The sequence below is a fragment of the Talpa europaea genome (genome assembly GCF_964194135.1).
Source record: "Talpa europaea genome assembly, chromosome: 7".
Classification (NCBI taxonomy): domain Eukaryota; kingdom Metazoa; phylum Chordata; class Mammalia; order Eulipotyphla; family Talpidae; genus Talpa; species Talpa europaea.
This window is the reverse complement of record NC_140074.1, coordinates 70249559-70271077: the sequence shown is the minus strand read 5'-3', so window position 1 is coordinate 70271077 and position 21519 is coordinate 70249559. Positions and strand designations below refer to the sequence as shown.

The 21519-nt window shown below is 36.8% G+C and overlaps 1 protein-coding gene across 1 annotated transcript in view; it reads right to left on the bottom strand.

Moving 5' to 3' along the window:
- CNTRL (centriolin) overlaps positions 1-21519 on the bottom strand; it is a gene marked incomplete at both ends in the record, with an annotated part of 60950 nt that overhangs the window by 36291 nt on the left and 3140 nt on the right. The window contains 9 exons of the mRNA XM_084236799.1: positions 919-1072; positions 5576-5770; positions 6312-6421; positions 8005-8233; positions 9355-9474; positions 12902-12958; positions 13607-13800; positions 18145-18331; positions 20367-20508. Of these exons, the coding sequence (XP_084092925.1) occupies positions 919-1072; positions 5576-5770; positions 6312-6421; positions 8005-8233; positions 9355-9474; positions 12902-12958; positions 13607-13800; positions 18145-18331; positions 20367-20508 (1388 nt within the window). The remainder of the gene's footprint in view (positions 1-918; positions 1073-5575; positions 5771-6311; positions 6422-8004; positions 8234-9354; positions 9475-12901; positions 12959-13606; positions 13801-18144; positions 18332-20366; positions 20509-21519) is intronic.

Sequence of the window (21519 nt, the reverse complement as noted above, 5' to 3'; positions counted from 1 at the left end):
TACAAGAGCTGGGGTACAGGCCAGAGATGCGGGGGGTGAGAGGATTCACCAGAGACAGAGTGGGGAACAGAACAGACTGACTGAAACACACTGCTGAGGGGAGCAGCGGGCGAGGCAGGAGAGGTCTGCTTCGCCATGTGGGTTGCTCCCTGGCCGGCCGGGGATCAAACTCGTGCTGCAGAGGCTGTGGATTGCTTCATAGTGCAGTGCTTTACCCCTTGTGCCACCAGGGAGGCCCTCATTTTCCTTTTTTAAGATAAAATTTTTTCTTCTATTACCCATAGGAGTATTAGACAACACAACAGAAATAGTATAGTATAGTCAGTGGGCATTGTTTAGAAAATGCTTAATTCATACTGCAAAAAGTTTTAAAGTAGCAATTTGCAAATAAAATAATGGAAATGTGCAGCAAAACTGAATTCTTGCTGCTAAGATACACAAAACAAAACCAGTCAACATGCAAGACTAATTCAGGACTGCAGTATAAATGTGCAACGTGAAGACTAAAAATAAAAAAAAATTAAATTAAAAGATTACCATATATTGGGTACCTACGATATATCAGGCACGTTATGAACACTATCTCATTTAATCTTTCTGACAACTAATGGTAGAGATAGAAAGAAATAACTTGTTAGTTATAAATAACAGCTGAAAATGGCAAAATAGGGACTGAGATCTTTTCACACCAAGTCAAGTCTCTCCCCACTACACCAACCATCTTTCGCCTCCACTATTATGGCAATGCCACAATTTAAAATTGCACTGCAAAAGTAGAGTTTGAAATTCTTTTTACTCTCTTCTTATAACTAGACACTGAAAGCCTGAGTATTCGGGTAATATCTGCATCAATGGCTGTATAGGTTGTCTTTTATTAACATTGAAACTGATTTACCTAAATCACACTTAAATTCTCACCTTCAGTAAGCTGTTGTTCAAGGTCCTTAATCTCTTCAGTTTCTTTAGCAATTCTAGAAAGAATCTCATCCAAGCGGCTTTCAAGTTGTTTGTACTGCTTGCTCATAATGTCAAGTTGTTGTTCTTTACCCCTTTTCTGAGCCTTCATATGGCACTGAATTGAAAAACAAAACAAAACAATAAATTCTTTAAACTTTTTAAGAAAATAATAACCCTTAACAATATTTCTAAATAAGGAAGAATGAAAAATAAAATGCAACAATCTGCATTTATTTTGTGCTAGGCCCTGTGTTGCTTTCATGTGAATGGTATTCATTTAAAGCTCATGATAACCTGATATGGGAATCATTTCCATTTTATCGATGAGAAAATTGAGGATCATAAAGGTTAAATGATTTTTTCCAAGAGCACAGCTAGCTGGTAATGTGATCAAGTTCAAGTGTTCCTTGCACACCATTAAAATATGTCTTTTTAAAAAGGTTTCCATAAAATTAATTGATTATAAATATATATTTATCCATAGAAAAAGATTATATTCCAAAATATTAGCAAGGATTATATATGGGTGGAGGTATGTTTTCCTTTTTTTAATGATTTTTTTATATTAAGAAAGTTTTGTAATGGATAAGTAACATAACTTTCTAATCTCCTCCTCCCCAAAAAACACCACATTAAATGTACTTTAAAAATACCTTGGGGGGAAAAAAAAGAGTTCTGAATAAATACTAATTTGGAATTTAAGGTTTTTTTTTTCTTTTTTTTTTTTTTTTTGGAATTTAAGTTTTTTTCCCTGACATAAACAAACATTTTGTTTTTAGGTCCCATAAACTGGGAGTTGAGGGAAGCTGCAATGATCATTCAGTCCAGGGCCTCCCTGGTGGTGCAAGGGATTGAGCACAGCACTATGAAGCTATCTGCAGCCACTGCAGCATGAGTTTGATCCCGCTCAGCCAGGGAGCTACCCACATGCGCAGCAGATCTCGCCTGTCTTGCCTGCTGCTCCCCTCAGCAGTGTATTTCAGTAGATCTGCCTGTTCTGTTCCCCACTCTGTTTCCGGTGGGCCCTTTCAACCCCCACACCTCTGGCCTGTACCCCAGTTCTTGTATGCATAAATAAAAAATCATTAAAAAAAAGCATTCAGTCCAACAACTCTCAAGATGTCAGGCTCTAAGGAGGCATTCCTTCAGTTACCACACAAGGCATGGTGGAAAAGAGCTTTCAGGTACCCACACACCTTCTCACCCCTTGATAGTCATCACATTAGGGAGCTATTAACTGAAATGAGTGGATTGTCAGGTATGCTGGGAGACAAAAATGAGAACCAATGATCTCGCCAACTCTGAGTATCAGCTCCATCAAACGAATTGCCCATGGAGAGAGAAAATAATTCCATAGGCAACTGTTCATATGGAGACAAAATTCCCCAAAGAAGCACTTCCCTCTCACTCACACTCTTCTTGCTCTCATTTGTCTCCACAGACTGAGAAGAACAGAACAATATATCAAGAGAAAGAACTAGCTCACAGCCTGAAAATCAGACTCCAAGGTTCCAAGTCTAAGAGCTCATTTGATTATAAAAGAACATTTCTCAGTTTTAGATGTCTGCTGCCTCCAAAATAAGAAAGAAAAGTCTCTTTGTTTTTGAAGACCAAATGATTGGAAGGTTATTTCATTATTGGTAAAATTTGATGGGCTTTTCAAAACTTCCCTGGCCACATTCAAAATGCCCATCTGAAATCTTTCTGAAAAGGTAACTGCACATACAGCTTACCTTCTGCACAAATTTAGGATTTTATGGGTCAAGAAAGAATTAAAAAAAAACCCTCCTGCTCTCTTATCTACACCAATGAATCTTTAAAATTCACCATTAAGAATTCCACTGAATTCTATAAATTCTATAAATGGAGGGGGGGGAGGGCAACTGGCTCAACATGCCGAAGCATTAAACACATGGTGCAAAAACAGAGAGCGATTTTTCATTATCTCGGCGCTCACAAAAGAGTTATTGTCGAAACAGGAACTTACATCTCTGACTCCTCCTCCTTTAAAGTCCTTTGTACAGAGAGAAAATGATCATACCTTAATTTTGTCCGGTTAAAACTGAGCCGCTGAGAACAGCGAAATTGTGGGCGGAACGCTTTCTAATGCTGTCTTCAAATTCATGTGCACTTCCCTCTCTGACAGTCACATTTTGGTAAACGCCTAGGAGCCTCTGTAACTTCCCAGTGCTCCAAAGCACAGTCCCGGTGGGGATGAGCGGCAGCCTAGTCGCCCAATCACAGGCAGATTGAGCAGGCAGGCCCCACCCTCCTCACTTTAAATCACAACACAGGAAGCTCTGGAGGGCCAATCACTCACAGCCTTTGCAACAGATTACTACGGGCAAATTCCCTCCAGAGAACTGTTACCTGTTACTTACTTGCACAGAGCATTTCCAGATGGGAAAGAGGAAAACAAATCTTCCTCTATGATGTTTGCGCCTGTGATATTTGTGTTTCTAGCTATTAACATTTTTTATACCTAAAATGAGATATGACTTTTAAATAATACCTTTACTTTTTGAAAACTAGTTAAATGCTTTGTTGAAAACCTGACTGGGCTTGGCTCTGAGCTAATTTTAAACATAACTAGTCTCTTTAGACTTTTAATTCTCTTGTGGAGAAAGAGCCATTTATATTAGCATATGCCTGGGTTCTACTTTTTCCTAAAAGAGTGACCTTGGGCAAATCACTTAATCTTTTAAAAATCACATTTTCATTTTCTGAAAATTGAAAATATAATGCCACCAATCCCATATGGATACATAAAACTCCTCACTAGTATATGGAAAAACCCCAGCACAGTGCAAATATACAGCTGGCACTTATTAAGTCATACTATTTCTTAATCTCACAAGCTTTTACTTTTAATGCTATTTGCTATTTGGAAAGACACTTCATTTGATTAGATTAAAAAAAAAAACTAGTTAAAGTACCTACAGCTATAGAAAAATATGCAGGTATTACATATTCATTTTCTCTCTTTTGCTAAAATTTTCACATTTTGTAGCTTAAAATGGTGTGTCTGTCACTAGTCAATAAGGTGACAATTTAGAAAATGATGCTCCCTCTGGGTGAACAAATCAGTGATGCTCTGGCACTCCCACTAAGGTTATAACCTTAAGAATGAAGCAACCTCTAGTAGTTTTAACAAAACCAAAGAGGAACCTTAAATCTGTTTGTATATCTCATTCCTACTAACACAAATTGATTTTGGCTACCCTCAACACTTGGATGCCATTCCTAGTTCTCATTTAACTTTTTCCTATATGTAATTCTTTACAAAAATCCAATGAGCATTAGACTCCCTGCCTGGCAAGAATATCATAGTCATTTACTGAAAGCAAACAAATAGTTCTGGATTCTGGTTAGACTCATAGAAGAGGCAGGAAAGGATATTTGGGTAGTGGTTATAGATTGCTTCCTTCCTATCTGCCTTGATGAAAGCATTCATAAGCATAGTCTGTGGGGATAAAGTTCGGTTATCCTCAGCGGCCTTATGATGATGGCAGACTTCTGAACAAATAACTATAATCTAGTAAGCTATTATTGGCCATATTACACATTACTTAAAATCTTCAATTTGTTTTTGTAATAAAAATTCTTTAAAGTAGTCAAAGCTACTTTTGGTTTCAATTTTAACACTGTCTTAGGCTTTTGTTAGAAAGGACCTTATATCTATGAAGATGAGGTGACCCTTTGTCAAAATTAGCTGACCTGCAAAAAATATCTATGATAGTTTACTAAAATGTTTAAAGGGATTAATTAAACAGGTACATAAAGCAATTATTAGTTCATTGCCCTTACCACATTAAATTTTACAATTTCTCTTAGTTCTGAAATCTTAAAATTATTTTTAAAAATCACTTTACTACTCAAAGTATACCAGTAAAACATGAAGGGAATACTTTATTTCTACCTTTCAAATGCTGGATAAAATATAAGCCATTAGTAAGACTTCTCATGGCAGGGACAGTAAAAAGAACCTAACCCTTAATCACCTCTGGCCACATTTTAGGAAGACATACTATGGAGAAATATTTCCTTTTTAAGGACAAAACAATATGAAACAATGTATATCTTTAGTATAATACTTGCATAAAGGATTAAAGAAATGGTAAAAAAAAAAGATCTCTGAACCCCCTTTAGCTCTCCTGTCTCACCACTTTGTGCATAATAAAGAAAAAAAAGCACGGGGAGAGAGAAAGGGGAAGAGGCTTGGGAGAGCAACTTGGAGCAGGTTTGACACAATGAAGTTTCTTGATTTGAAATATAATTAGATTCAACCATTTAGAAAAAAATGTACCATGCATTGATCATTCTACCGAAAAGTTATTTTTTTCAAGCCTAGGTTGTTTTGCTTTAAACACCCACACCCACACCCACACACGAATATATGCATGTGTGTATGTAAATATGCAGACACATGTATATATAATATGTATACATATATTATGTATTTATACTCAATACACATACATATAATATCACTCAAATTTGTGCAACAGACTAAAAGAGACTTTCAGCAGGGACTCTGCTTCTAAAAATGAGGAGATATAATACTTAGAAAAATTTTCTAGTTCCCATAGAACAGGCCAACATCTCTTCATTTACTCACATGTTTTGGGTCTTTGGAATCCAGGTTGTCTATGGTTATTTGCAGGTCCCTGATCTCCTTCTGCTTTTCAGCAATTTCCTCCTTTTGCTTTTCCATCTCCATTTCCAGATCCAGAGCTTCTTGGCGTAATTTATTTAGAAGCTGTATCTTACTACTCAACTGCTTGAAAAGAAGGTCTTTCTCAGCTTCTGAAATCTAATCCCCCCCCCCACAAACCAACACATGATTAACAGAGAACAGCAACACTGATTCACAAATTGGAAGAAAACAACTTCCATAATTTAAAAAGTTATTCTATGCTCTACCAGGTTTTTTAACAAAAGTAAAGTGTAGGTGTTCTCTAGGCACTCCATTCAGCTTATATTTTTGTACTTTTATGTAAAAACCTTTTAAGTTTATGAAAACTAATAATTTAATAGCAGGTAGAGATGAAGTTGTCATTCTAGCATAAGGCAGTTTATAAATTATAAATAACCATAATATTCGTGGTGGCTGACTTTATGTAGTACTTATCCATGTTATTAGTATGTTAAACAAATTTATAGTATAATGATAAATGTAGGAATATATTTACTCACTTAAAATAACTACTTTTTCTAAGTTATTTTTCCATCCTGTACAAAAATTATGTACAGTATTTACATCTATCAGTCAATCTATCTAAAGCTTTGGCCAGTACTATTATAAAAAATGTCTATATTTTGTATTTCCTCTCAGCATTGCTGCTTTTACATACTTTTTTGAGTTGTATAGCTTCTTCCAGTTGTTTAAATTCTTCAGTAGCTCTTAAAATTTGTTGTTCTGCTTTCTCTATTTTATCATGCAGTTCTGATAGTCGAGTTTGTGCTGCAAATTTAAAAGCCATGCACAGAGACACAGAGAAGAAAAATCTTGAATTCTCACATTTCTACCATTTTTTTCTGTTATAACTTCCTCCTCCCAATTAATGGGTGTTATTACAGATCAAAGGACTAAAAAACAGTGATTTCATATTAGTTTTCCTATTATTCTCTAGAATAATCTCAACATGCTATAGAACTACAATCAATCCTTTTATTTATAAATTTAACATAAAAGGGACTTTACTTGATACTCCCAACATTAAAGAACTCTTAGAGAATAAGAATTTTATTGGTAAATAAGCAGTTGAGCTAAGAGGGCCTCCCTGGATGGTGCAAGGGATTAAGTCTCAGCACTAAGAAACTATCAGCAGCCACTGCAGCATTAATTAGATCCAGATTCCTGGCCAGGGAGCTAACCCACATGCCCTAGCAGACCTTCCCTGTCTTACCTACTGCTCCCTTCAGCAGTGTATTTCAGTAGATACAGCTGTTCTATTTCCCACTCTCTCTGGTGAATCCTTTACATCAGCCCCCCACCCCACCCCTGCTACTGCCCCTCTCGCCTATACCCCAGCTCCTGTATGCATAAATAAATAAAATAAACCTTAAAAAAACTGTGTTAAGAGGCAAATGCTATATATGATGGGATGCAATATCAAGAAATTTATTATGGAACAGTCTTCTCAGCTGGAGGTGATCTCACATCAATTATTTTCTACCTCAAATTTCCAATTCCTCTCTCTCTCCTTTCCTCCCTGCCTCTTGTAAAACTATGAGCCTCAAGACGATAGTCTGCACACATATCTGTTAATTTTTCTCTTCTACACAGCCTTGCATTTAGTATATGCAGACACAGACAACTAAGTGTCTTTTCTCCTGCTGATTAAACTCCACTGGCTTTCTATGTTTTCCATTTAACTATCAATCAAGGGAAGATAAGCTGCTAATCTGACTGGTGAGCATCCAAGATGGGCCATGATTAGTAATGTGAAGCAGGCACTCAGGACTGCTTTCTCCTACCCCATCTATGCAGCTTAGTGGTCAGAAGATTCAGAGTGTCACTGGCAGGGTCTCTAGGTCCCCTATTAGATTGACTTCTTCCTCTTTGTGACTCACCAGAAGGTGGTAAGTTTCCCTGAATTGTTTTGGGGGCTAGGTGGGATAGATCAGGAAAAGTTAGAGGGGAGTTTTTAGGCTTAAGTCTAAGGAAAGTACACTCATCTAGCTTATCCAAAGCACAGCTATGCTACATGCATAGTTATCAGTGAGGTGGTACTTTCCTTGTTTTTATTATTACTAGTTATGCCTTGGAATGTATAGCTCCAACGGTGAGAAGGACATGTTGGCAGGATGAGGATTCTTGGACCGCTGGATATGATATCACCAAACTACTGTCAAAAACCCCATTCTCCACCATAATAGGAATCACTAAAAAGTAATCTGCTTGATGAGTCACTACTTTTGTTTTTAGACTTTTCATGTAAACAATACCTCCAGCATACTTAACTAAAAGAATGGGTATGGCAAAATTTGCCTATATAGTCCAATTCTTTTATATTTTTAAAGAATTTAAAATATCATTTAAACCTGCAGTTATTTTTTTTTCTTTGTCTTCTAGTTGTATGTCCAGGGGCTCATGTACTCTCAGGTTTACATGTTCATGTTTAAGTTGTTCTCCTTCAGCTGGTTCCATCCTCTTGATCTCTATTGGCCGGGCATTATCAATAATGTAACTCTCTGTGGTGAACATATTTCTCTTGTATCTGGATTTGCCAATGTAAGGGCTTTCATCTGGACCTTTATCAATTTCAACATACTAAAAACAAAATCAATTAATAGATTTATGGTTTAATACATAAGTTGTCAAGAAACATTGATTTTATTAGTGAAGAAACTAAGACAAAACTGTCTAAATATTAACCCTACATGCCTAGAAGTTGAAATATATGTATCATTCTTTTATCTTAGTCTTAATACAAGAAAAGGATCTAGGAAAAAAGTGATCTCAAAAGGATTCTTCTTCCCGTCTATCCCTGAAGAGTGAATGTGGATTAACTGATTAGAGAATTACCTACAGTTATGTGATTTCTCACATGCTGAATCTCTAAAGTCAGAAGTCTAGAATTTTTATTTTGGTTTCTTAGTTTATATATAGATTCTCAGTCTAATTAATTTTAATAATTGCATTTTTAGGGCCTCCCTCGTGGCACAGGTGGTTGAGCACCACACTGTAAAGCTGTCCGCAGCCTCTGCAGCGCAGAGGGTTTGATCCCGGCCAGCGAGAATCCCACAAGGCGCTCTCGCATGCTGCTCCCCTCAGCAGTGTATTTCGTCAGTCTGCCTGTTCTGCTCTCTCTGCTCTGTCTCTGGTGAATCCTCTCACCCTCTCGTGCATCTGGCCTGTACCCCGGCACTTGTATAAATAAAAAATAAATCTTTAAAAAAATTTGCATTTTTAAACTCTATAACAGATTAGTTATTAGACTTAGTGGGTCATAAGTGATACATCTCTTACAGTGGCATTTATGGCACTTTGTACAAATAATGTTGACTATACTGAGCCAGCGATTATTGAACAATGTAGGGAGATGATATTCTGTGGTCACTGAAGCATGTAGTACACTTTTTCTGAAAGTATGAATTTAAGGGAGCTGACAATGAGAACCACATTGCTGAGTGAGATAACTGGGGGCTAGACAGCTGTTTTGGGTTATGGATACAGCTGGTACTTTTTTCTTCTTTTGGACTATGCTCAAATTCACTGAACAAAACATTTTGCAGATTCAGTCAAAACACACTTTACTATGCTTGTGTCTTCATAACAAGAAAGTGGAGTGGTTATTGATAAAGTCTTTGGAATGTCTCAGTCCCCTGCCCTCCCTATAGCACCCATATGCTGGCTTAATTTTAGGTTATTAAAAAACTGAAATAACTCACCTCTGATGGGTAGTAATTTAGCGGCTCAAATTTAGCATCAATTTTATAAAAGGCCAATTCCTGTTCCAGCTCGTACTGTTTCTGACATGCTCGCGTTAGTTCAATGGTCTTCTGTTTTAGCTATTGGCCCAATATGATATGAAACAATATATAGGATCAGTAAGTTAGTATGGCAACTTCTAATCATAACTAATCACAACTAATATTTTTAAAACCCCACAGCACATAGCACAAACTTCAGAGCATTTTATATTAAGTATAATGTAACAGAAAGAATGAAATACAAAATTATTGTATTTTTGTAATTCATTGTAAATTACAATAATTATTGTAAAATACAATAATTATTGTAAATTATTTCATAAGAGATTACATAAAAGACCTTTGAAGTTTATATGCTATTTTAGAATTCAATGAAGACTTTAAGAATCATTTAAATTTGCTTTATCTATGAAAATAATTCTATCAATTTTTTTGTGTCTAATTTTTTAAAATTTATTTTATATATTTTTTACATCACTGCTCATTTTTGCACAATGTATGCATTTTCATCTTGGTTATAGTCCCCATACAATTCCCACCCCCCTAGTTTTGATCCTACTCTCTTCTCCCCAGCCCCTTGTAGTGTGTCTCTGGTTTACAGTTGCTTGCTGATTTTGATTTTTACTTTATTATAATTAGTCTTTCTCCTGGTCCCTTATTTAGATTTTCTAAATTCCTGCTATGAGTGAGACCATCCAGTATTTTTCTTTTTCTTTCTGGCTTATTTCACTGAGCATGATCCCTTTCAGCTCCATCCATGTTACTGCAAATGGCATGAGTTTATCTTTGTTGATTGCTGAGTAATATTCCATTGTGTATATATACTACATCTTCTTAATCTAGTCATCCATTTTTGGTCATTTGGGTTGTTTCCATAGCTTAGCTATTGTAAATAGTGCTGCTATAAACATAGGGGTGCAGGTGCCCTTTTGAATTAATGTTTCTGTGTCCTTTGGGTAAATACCTAGGAATGAAATTGCTGGATCATATGGAAGCTCTATCTTTAGCAGATTGAGGAATTGCCACGCAGCTTTCCATAGTGGTTAGACCAGTTTGCACTCCCACCATCAGTGCAGGAGAGTTCCTTTTTCTCCACATCCTCACCAACATCTGTTGTTGCTAGTTTTTAAATATGTGCCATTCTCACAGGTGAAAGATGGCATCTCATTGTAGTTTTGCTTTGCATTTCCCTGATTACAAGTGATGTTGAACATTTTTTTCATATGCTTGTTGGCCATTTGCATTTCCTCTTAGGAGAAGTTTCTTTTTGGCATTTTTTGACTTTGTTTCACCTATATTTCCTTCTGTATATTTTATGATTCCAGGTCTTATGTCTAGTTCTTTAATGCATTTGAGTTGGTTTTTGTGCATGGTGTGAGGTAGTAGTCAAACTTCATTCTTCTGCATGTAGCGACCCCGTTTTCCCAGCACTATTTGTTGAACAAACTTTGCTCCATCGCATATTCTTTGCTCCTTTGTCAAAGATTAGTTGACCATAAATCTGTGGGTTTATTTCTGGATTTTCTATTAGGTTCCATTGGTCTGTGTGTCTGTTCTTGGTCCAATACCATGTAGTTTTGATTATTATGGCTTTGTAGTATAGTTTGAAGCCTGGGAGTGAGATGCCTCCATTCCCTTCCTTTTTTTTTCAGGGGAGCTTTGGCTATTTGGGGTTTTTGGTGGCTCCATATGAATTTCATCAATATTCTATTTATTTGAAGAATGTCACTGAAATTTTTATTGGAATAGCATTGAATCTGTAAATTGCTTTTGGTAGGATGGCCATTTTGATAATGTTAATTCTTCCAATCCTTGAGCAGGGGATGTCTTTCCATTTCTTTGTGTCTTCTGTTTCTTTTAACAGTGTTTTATAGTTTTCTTTATAAAGGTCCTTTACCTCTTTTGTTAGGGTTTATTCCCATGTATTTGATTTTTCTATCAATTATTTTTAAGTAACTAGTCTAAATGTCTGGGACCTGTTCTCCTAATAATTTGCACTAATTTATTTGACTTACTCTATGATTTTAATGATTGTTCCATCCAAAGTATGGATGGATATGATATTTGACCTTAATTACAAAGGAAGTAGGAGAAATGAGAAGGAAAAAAAATATGAAATTGGTTTTAATTGCACTGTTATGGCTGTTGTATTTGGCTAATGTACAGCATTTCAGTTTCAATTGTTCAGAACTTTATTTTTTGTAACAGAGGATGTGAATAAGTTTGATCGGACCCAAATATGTAGTGTTATATTTTAATAAAGCAATTCTATTATAATTACAACTTTTAAATTATTTGTAGAAATTTTTGAAGCTAAAAGAAAAATCATCTGATTTAATTCTCTGAATTTATAAAGAAATTACATCCCAGATTGGTGAACTGATTTGTCAAAAGTTACACAATATATTAGTGAAAGGAGTTAAATGGCTTATTAACTAAGTACCAGTATACCAACCAATTCTTTGAGTTCATTTCAAAGGTCCACTAAGTGATTTTTGCCTTTTTTTAAAACCAGTGTCTGACATTAGATACCATACCCAAAACATGCAGAAAAATTTTATAATGTAAAAATGCAAACTAAAAAGAATAAAACATAAACAAACATGAACATTTTACAAGGCCCAGGAAATCAAAGACGTGCATGATTTAACTTACAGTCACCTCCTGATTACCTGCCAAAGTGTGGAATTAATGCTAACCTGGATAAAAGGTAATACTGATGAGAATTCACTGTGTGCCAGACAACAAAGTATCTAAATGTGCTAGCTCACTGAGTCTTCACAGTTAACCTATAGAGATGATAAAAGCTGCACAGAGAGGTCAAACAACTTGTCCAACTGCACAGTGGCAGTGGAAGAGGCAGAGATGAATTTTCAAGTGTTCTGATTTTAAATCCAACACTATTATACTTTGCTGCCTTGATGGCGAACTGCAGGGTATCCAGTGTATTACTACATTGAGTATCTTGTATTCACTGAATGCTCACAATTTCCCATGTCTCAAGAAAGCAATTCACAAACAATAGCATCAACTGATCTTGGACGCCTTTCCCCAAAGATCACTGGCAGTAGAGTCAAAGGCAAATGTGACTGGAAACATGGAGAATGCATGGATGGGTCTCTGTAGGCAAATAATAGCAAACACTGTGTGTGTGTGTGTGTGTGTGTTTGTGCGTGTGTTAAAATACTTTTGTGTCTTTCATAGTTCTAGGCTTAGCATAACTAAGAGCAAAATTGGAGTCCAGAGTTCTGGTATGAGCTGTGGATAATCAAGAGCTGACTGCAGTTAACATATTTACCAACTGAAAAATGTTATAAATTCTTCCCCCACATTCAAATTCCTCTCCTATTTACACATCTATAAAAAACTTATACATATACACACAAGCACATTTCTCAAGAAGGCAAGCCAGTTTCAAAACTTAAAATGTACACAAATATATAAATAAAAGTTATCATGCAAATCATGAAAAACACAGTATGCAAGTCAGCCCTGAAGGAACTACCTTTAAGGAAGAATAAAGAATCAGCAGAAGAGGGTCTGCAAGAAACCAAGACAAGGGCTAAAGGGAGAAAGAGCAAACAGACCATCACCTGGAGACTCTAGAAATTAAACTGTAATAATATTTGCTGCTCTTTGCTGGAAACTTACCTTTGAGATATGATTATTAGCACCTTTCTTATTCTTATATGGGCACATTTTTTCACTCTGAGTTACAGATTTACCACTTTCCATGATAAATATTACATATTACATAATACCAATTAATATCATAACAATTGAAATATAACTACATGTAATATTTCCAGTGCAGAAGACAAAAGGTATGTCCCTATAAGTTTGGCTAACTTTGCCAATTGTCTTCTAAAAGTCTTTGCCAGTATACAGTCTCACTAACATTGTTGCTCTTTTTAAAAAATACAAACATGTAAAGGCAGTCTGACCAATTCTTCATAGTGTGTGTTTTACCTTTCCCCTTGGCTCTGGACAGCATGCCATACATAATATAGCCACCGAAGACAGCATTCACCTCTTGGGCAGACATCATACAGAGCACAGTTAATGACTATTCATATAATCTTTTGCACTTATTTCTGTTAAGCCAAATATTCCCCTATCTATAGTCAGAAGACTGTGTTCTTAGGCCTACGGGTAAAGAATTTACTATTTTAAGAGAATTAAGTCAACCCAATGTAAAACAGGGACTTACCAATTCATTTTTTGTATTCAGGTTACTCTCTAGCTCCTCATAGTTCTGTTTCTGTAGCACAGCCTCCTCTTTTAAGGATTGGTTCAACTTATCTTGGTTTTTAATTTCCTCGAGAAACCTTGCTTGTTTGCTCCTAAGCTCTTCAGTTTCTGTCACCTTTTTTTCCAGGTCTCTTTCCAGTCTTTCTACCTCTTCTGCCAATACAAATTGAATAGTTTACTGGTTATAGTTTCTTCTTGAAAAAAAGTAAGAATTATTTCACAAGGAATAGCAAGTCTCAGAAGACTTAGCAAGTCTAAGAAGTCTTAGAACAGTATAAATACAATTCCACTTTTGAAAAGATTTACTATGGGGCCTCCCCGGTGGCGCAGCGGGTTGAGTGCAGTGCTGTGAAGCTGTCCGCAGCCTCTGTATCGCCGGTTCAACTCCTGGCCAGCCAGGGAGAATCCCACATAGCACCGCAGACCTCTCCTGTAGCGCCCACTGCTCCCCTCAGTGTATTTCGGACTGTGTGCCTGTTCTGTTCTCCACTCTGTCTCTAGTGAATCCTCTCACCATCGCACGCCTCTTTAAAAAAAAAAAAAGATTTACTATGGTTTTGGGAAAAAAGACTATTTTGAGCTTGAAACTGATTTATATTTACATTAAAGGTAAAAAGGTATTATTACTTGGATAACAATTTTAAAAGATAACATTTTATTTCCAAGTATTTAATTCAATTAATGCATTGACAAATGAGGGTTGTTTTTTCCCCAGGCCTCTTATAAAAAAAATTTGGTATTAGTAATTATACTTTAAAGGATGTTACAAGCATATTTTCAAAATACTGTGCTAACTTAAAATCCTTCAGGGCTTCCTATCACTGTTAGGATAGGATCCATTCTTTTTTTTTTTTAAAGATTTATTTTTATTTATGCATACAAGAACTGGGGTGTAGGACAGAGATGCAGGGGATGAGAGGATTCACCAGAGACAGAGTAGGGAGCAGAATAGGCAGATCTCTGAAATACATTGCTGAGGGGAGCAGTAGGCAAGAAAGGAAAGGATCCCCTGGTTGGGTATCGAACTCATGCTCATGCCACAGTGGCTGGCGAAAGCTTGATAGTGCTGAGACTCTACCCCCTGCACCACCAGGGAGGCCCTAGGACCCATTCTTACATAAAGAACTGTCAAGGCTTTTCATTGCTTTCGTCCCAAACTCCCTCTCCAGCCTCATTTTCAAACACACCCCACTGTGGTCTTTCTGAAATGATTCTACTTGTTGGAATTGGTGATCCTGCTTCTGACCTGCAGGCTTTTATTCACACTTTTTGCCTGAAACTGGCCTTTTCTGTTTCCTAGTAGGCTATTTTACATCCTCCAGGTCTTGAATTTTTCATTTTTTGTTTGGGGCAATTTGGAAAGTCTTCTTTGAAAACATGTAATTTAATTTAAAATTTTTATATTGAGGTAAAATTGATGTACAACATTATATATACAAGTTTCACATGCATAGCATTATAACTCAACATCTGTATATACTACATTATATACACAACTGAAAGTCTAGTTTCCCTCTTTCTCCATTCAATTGACCCTTTTTGCTCCAATTACCCATCCTTCTCCCTTTCCTTCTGGTAACCACTATTTTGTTCTTATATTCTAAGAATTCTCTCTTTCTCTCTCTCTCTTTTTTTTTTTTTGGTTTGAGAAGCCTACCCTGACTTCACTCTTTCTCCAGGTAAGATGCATCTCAGGGATGTTCTCACACCACCCTGCACCTTTAATGCAGACCTTGTCACACACTGAGTTGTGAAATGTGATCAAATAGTTGAGCTGTCTGCCTCCCTCACTGAAGCTCTGGGAAAGCAGAAACCACATTCCTCTGTCTTACCTCTGGATCCCAACAACTCTGCACATTAAAGGCTCCTACTTACTATTCAAAGTCATGGATGCATCATTAGTAGTTTAAACATTTCTTCCCATAGTATATTTATATCATGGCTTTTCTTGTATTATATATATATTTAAAGATTTATTTGTTTATACAAGCACTGGATACAGTCAGAAGCACGGGAGGGTGAGAGAATTCACCAGCGCCAGAGCGGGGAGCAGAACAGGTAGAAGGACCGAAGTACACTGCTGAGGGGAGCAGCGGGCGGCAGGAGAGGTCTGTGTGCCATGTGGGACCCTCGCAGTCAGCCGGGGATCGAACCGGCGCTGCAGAGGCTGTGGGCAGCTTCGCAACCCAGCACTCAACTGCTGTGCCACCGGGGAGGCCCTTATTTATATTTTTAATGACTGCAAAATAGAAATTTTGGGGCATCAAATGTTGAGTCAGGGATCCCAAACTAATAAAAATTTACTCTATTTCTCAAATATTGACTCAAACTATTTAAAACTGCTGTTTTTATAAGTCAAATGGACTGACATCAATTTCAAATGTTTGAATGCACAGTCTCATTTCCCAACATTCTAAAAATACTATTTCATACCTTCCTCTTTCTCTTCAAATCTCTCATTCTCCTTCTGTTTTCTCAGCTGATAATCTTATATTTCATTAAGAAAACACCTCACCAGTGGGAAATTCCTCACTTTCTTTCTACCAAAGCAACAAAACTACCAATGCCTGCATACATTTTCCCTCTTTTCTGGAGAAAGTCTCTCTTTGGCCAAGAGATAATCTTTTCTCTTTTCCTCTAATGCATCCTGTCTTCTCAAACCATAACAAATGAGCCATGATTTGCCTGTCCTCTGCACTCTTGAATATCCTCTTTGCTTCTATTTACTCTTTGCCCAAATGCCCCCTCCCATTCATTCTTCACTCTATTATAATCCAGGGCCTCCCTGGTGGCGCAGGGGTTGAGTGCTGGGTTGCGAAGCTGCCCGCAGCCTCTGCAGCACCGGTTTGATCCCCGGCCACTGGGTCAGGGTCCCACATGGTGTGTAGACCTCTCCTGCCGCCTGCTGCTCCCCTCAGCAGTGTACTTCGTCAGTCTGCCTGTTCTGCTCTCCACTCTGGCTCTGGCGAATTCTCTCACCCTCCCGCGCCTCTGACTGTACCTAGTGCTTGTATAAATAAATAAATACATCTTTAAAAAAACAAAAACAAAAACAAAAACAAAAAAAATCTATTATAATCTAGCATTTGTCCCAATCACTCCCTAAGATCATGTTGCCAATTTAAAGCACATCTCTGTGCTCATCTTAATTCACATCTCAGCAACATTCAACTTAGCTGACCACTTCCTCTTTTGAAATCTTCTCTATGCTTTTGCAACCCACTACTTCCTAGTTTTCTCCTACCTTGTAGGTCTCTCTCTTTCTCTCCTCAATAGCCTGCTCATTCCATTTACTTATGTTTTATTTACTTTTATTAAATGATGTATTTTAGTTTTCAGTTGTGAAGTGAGGCATCTTCCAAGGGGTGCTCTTCTTACATTTCTTCTTTTTACTTTTATTATGTTTTAAAATTTTTAATTCTTTTATTAAGGTAACATTGGTTTATACCACTATATATGATTCAGAATAATTGCTGATCTCGCTGTCAGGTTCCCCATTGTGCTCTTCCCAGCCCCTGTCTAAGTAAGTTTACTGATTCCCATGGAATTTAATATTTTTATGCTCCCAATTTTATGTCTCTAGTACAGATTTCTTTGAACTTCAGACTCATTTTTCCAATATTCTACTTGATATCTCCACTTGGCTGTCTTACAGATATTCAAATTCTGTATGCAAATCCTCAAATTTTCCATTTCTATAAGGGATATCACCATCTAATTGCCTATTCAGTTAGATACCTGGGAATTATCCCATTCATTAGAAGTGGGGCTGATTCTGCCTCCAAAACTGATTGGTCTATTCCACATTCATCGCCTACATATAGGCCACCAACATTTCTACCCTAACCAACCGCAAGGGTCTCCTAACAAACGTTTTACCTCCAGTTTGCTCTGTTCCAAATCATTCTTCATCCTACATCTACAATCTTTTAAATATATAAAATGGATTATGTCCCACCCTCACAAAAAGCTGCACACCTAGATAAAATCCAAACTCCAAGGCCCTGTGTTACTTCATTTCTCCTTATCTAAAATTTCTCTTGAGCTACCCTCCAGTCATACTGATCTTTCAGTTCTTCACCTCATCGGGGTCTTCCAACCTCAAAGGACACGCTGCTCCTTCTCCCTCAATACCTTTCTTCATATGGCGGATCCTCTCTTGCCTTTGCTTTCAGCTTAAATATCACTTCCTCAGAATCATTCTTTTATACTCCTCTCCCAAAAGGGGAATAGGGGGATATTTCTCCTTACATACCTCATCTGAGTTCACTGGCTTTTTGTCTGTCTTCTTCACTAAAATTCCACTATATCCTTAGTGCCAGGCTCGTAGTACATGCTCAGTAAATACTTGTTGAATGAATAAGTTTATGATGACTTTTTTCATGCCAATTTTAATGGCATTATAAAGCTCATAATGCAATATATTCTTCTGGGTAACATCTAAAAAATGAATTCCTCCCCCACTCAAATTTAATTTTTCTTTAAAAGTTACCTTACCTAAACTGAACCTCTCAAAAGCTTCCTGTCTGGCCTGAGTGGTTACTGGCTGACCTTCCAAACTTTCCAGTGAACGGAGGTGAAAAATTGTAAACTGGAAGTAATGAGGGAGGGTCACAACTGGATTTTCAACCAGCACCAGAGAAGTCAAATCTTGAAGTGGCTTCAACTTGCTAATATCCTGGAGCTGAAACAATATATAGAATTAGTATTGGTATAATTAAATTTGAAAAGAGTAAACATAACTAAAGGGAATAATAAATCATGGAAATTTTATTAACATGGGAAGGAACCTATTCACAGAACCTATTATCCAATAGTGGTAGGAGGGGAGGAACAGAAAAGGAGCATCTATAACATACCAGGAAGTACTAGGCATTTCCCATATACCATTTCATTGGTGATTCCTCAAAACCTATGCTAAAAGCATTATCTTAATTTTACAGATGAAGAAACTGAAATTCAAAGCTTAAAAGAGTTGCCGAAAGTTCAGGACTTATAAATGACTGAAAATGGATTTGAATTCAAGTCTGTCTAACCCTAAACTGATTGAATAAACTGAAAATGTCTGTTAAAAAAAAAGATTTTGGCAAGGCTTCACTAACAGTTATAATCGACAATTAAAAGAAATGAGGATACGTGGAGATACCACATTTTTGACTATCCAAAGGGCATTTTAAAAGTTTGAGAAACACAATTCCTACTAGTTAGTAGAAACAAATCTTCTCTCCCAAATATCACACTCACTGATGCCAATGACAAATATAACTGGGATAAAAAGGTCATACAAAATTAGAAATTATATTGATTGAATGGTTTTCTGGTTAACAACAGCTGAGTACTTTTTAAAGTATCAACTACTTTGAGGAATATTTTTGCAAATTTTAGCTTCATGGCTACCTCTTCCCATCACCCCACAAGCTCCATGAGCTCCAAGGTGATGCTTTACACCATGGCATGAGGCTTGGGCTGAAGCTCTCAGGTTGTCGCAGTGAAATGGTATGGGGTCACCTTACAAGATCTTTATAAAGATGAAATAAGAAAGCTAGACATTGTTAACTGCACAGCATTAAATGTAGTGTGCTATTATTGGTTTCCATTAGCAAAGGTTAAGGAACACAACCTTCGGAGTTATTCAGTGTTTTAAAGCATTTCCATCTATCCCTTCATTTGAGCCCCTTAACACTCCTGTGAATGAGGCAGTCTAGGGATTGTTTTCTCCAACTGAAATGGTGAGTCTTAGATGAAGGGAACCTTCAAAGTCACAGAAGGCAAGTCCAGACTCAGAAATCACATGGATTGTTTTCTATCCTCTGACTGATTTTCTTTATAGTATGATTGTTTCAATTTTGAAACAGATTTAGGTAAATTATGTTTTTAATTAGCAAATGCTTACTGAACATCTAGCTGTATAAATATCATATGAAATTTTTCCTCATCATCAGATTAAGTGAACCATGAAAACAAAGCTGCTCTACTATAAAAAAGCTAGTAATTAACCACTATAACACCTAACTTTATTATAAAGATTAATCCATAGCTTGGAAAAAAGAACTCTGTTCTAGATAATCAGTCACCTGGATTCTGGCATAAGTTGTGTGATTTTAGGTAAGAGACTTAACCCCTCTTAGGGAACAAGACTATGATACTTAATTCATAGCATTATAGAAATAATCCCTGCAGTGTCTCCTTAATAAGAGTGCAGGGTCTCCTGGTGGCACAAGGGATCAAGCACAGCACTATGAAGCAATCCGCAGACTCTGCAGCATGAGTTCAATCCCCGGCCGGCCAAGGAGCAACCCACATGGCACAGCAGACCCCTCCTGACTTGCCTGTATTTCAGCAGTGTATTTCAGTCGCTCTGCCTATTCTGTTCCCCACTCTGTCTCTGGTGAATCCTCTCAACCCCCACACCCCTGGCCTGTACCCCAGCTCTTGTATGCATAAATAAATAAATCTTAAAAAAAAAAAAAGAGTGCAAATGAAAGGACAGATGTGAAAATGCTACAAGGTCAACTCTCAGTTAGCATGGAACCTCGCAAAACCAGAACTAGGATCCTTTAATTACCCTAGAGAATCCTAGGTTATGTCTGAATTTGATATTTGGTCAAAGGGTCAAGGACCATAAAAGAAGAAATCCTTTTTTTAAAAAAATTTAGATTTTAATTTTTTTCAACAAATCCAAAACTTTGAAATGAATTCTTGTTACTTCAAAAACTTACTGATGATATCTTGTTGCCTTTCAGATTGAGGACTCGCAAAGATTTTAACTTTTTTCCGAACCATGCTGGAATATGTTCAATTTCATTTCCTGCAAGGTTTAGCTTTTGCAGATTATACATATTTTCTATGCCTTCAATTTTGCTGGAAACAAAAGGATAATATCAAGATTGACAGTAAGTAGACAATGATAGAGTCCCTCCATTATATCTTTAGAATAAACCACCTTGGTTTTATATTATTTTCCTAATTATAGCTTATCAACCCTTTTCATAAATAAGAACTAAAATAAATAAATAAAGTGTCTAAAAATAAATCTACCAGAAGCGCTAAGCTGCCAACTCTTCTCTACTTTGTCCAGGAACCCTACCCATCTTACTATCAGATGTCAGGATCCCACAACACAGAATATTGTCACTATTAGAATACTAGATATTCCAATAGTGTCAATATTGGAATACTGTCACTATTGGATAGACAGCTTTACTAACCACTGTGACGAGTACCAGTGGACAGCCAGGGGAAAGCTGGAAAACTCAACACACTGCTGTGTGCTGAAGTCCTGCACAACAAAATTATCCTTAACTATTGCCTTAAGTCATCATTAAAAGATTAGCTGTATCAGCAGGATAGAGTTGCTGTTTTGAGCTGGTGGGACCCCTAGAATAATACTGAATTTATGAAGATAAATGTTTTAATCAGAATAAGTTAATAAAACATTTACCACCCATCTTGAATATTTCCCCAAGGTAAGTGCACACTGGGCAACTATTTCCATATACATACCATGTCTAATGTGGGGGGAGAGTATTCAGATATAAAGATGTTCAAGATTTGATAATTGCATCTTTTTGTCTACAACAAGTTGTCAATGTGCTGTGTTAGTTAGTAACTGACTGTTTTATGATGTTTATTTCTCAAGTTAGTATATATTATGAAGTGTAAACAAGAAATGAGCAAAGACCATAAGGACAAGTAGGATCAAAACAGGCTGAAGTATCTTTAGGATCAAATAACAGGGTTAAAACATTCTGCTTTATGTCAACTTTCTTCGGTACTCAAATATATATCTCCTTTGACGATGCTAGATATTATTCTGTACTTTAGTAATACCAAAACATGAAGGCAGCGATCACATTTGAAGGTTACATTATC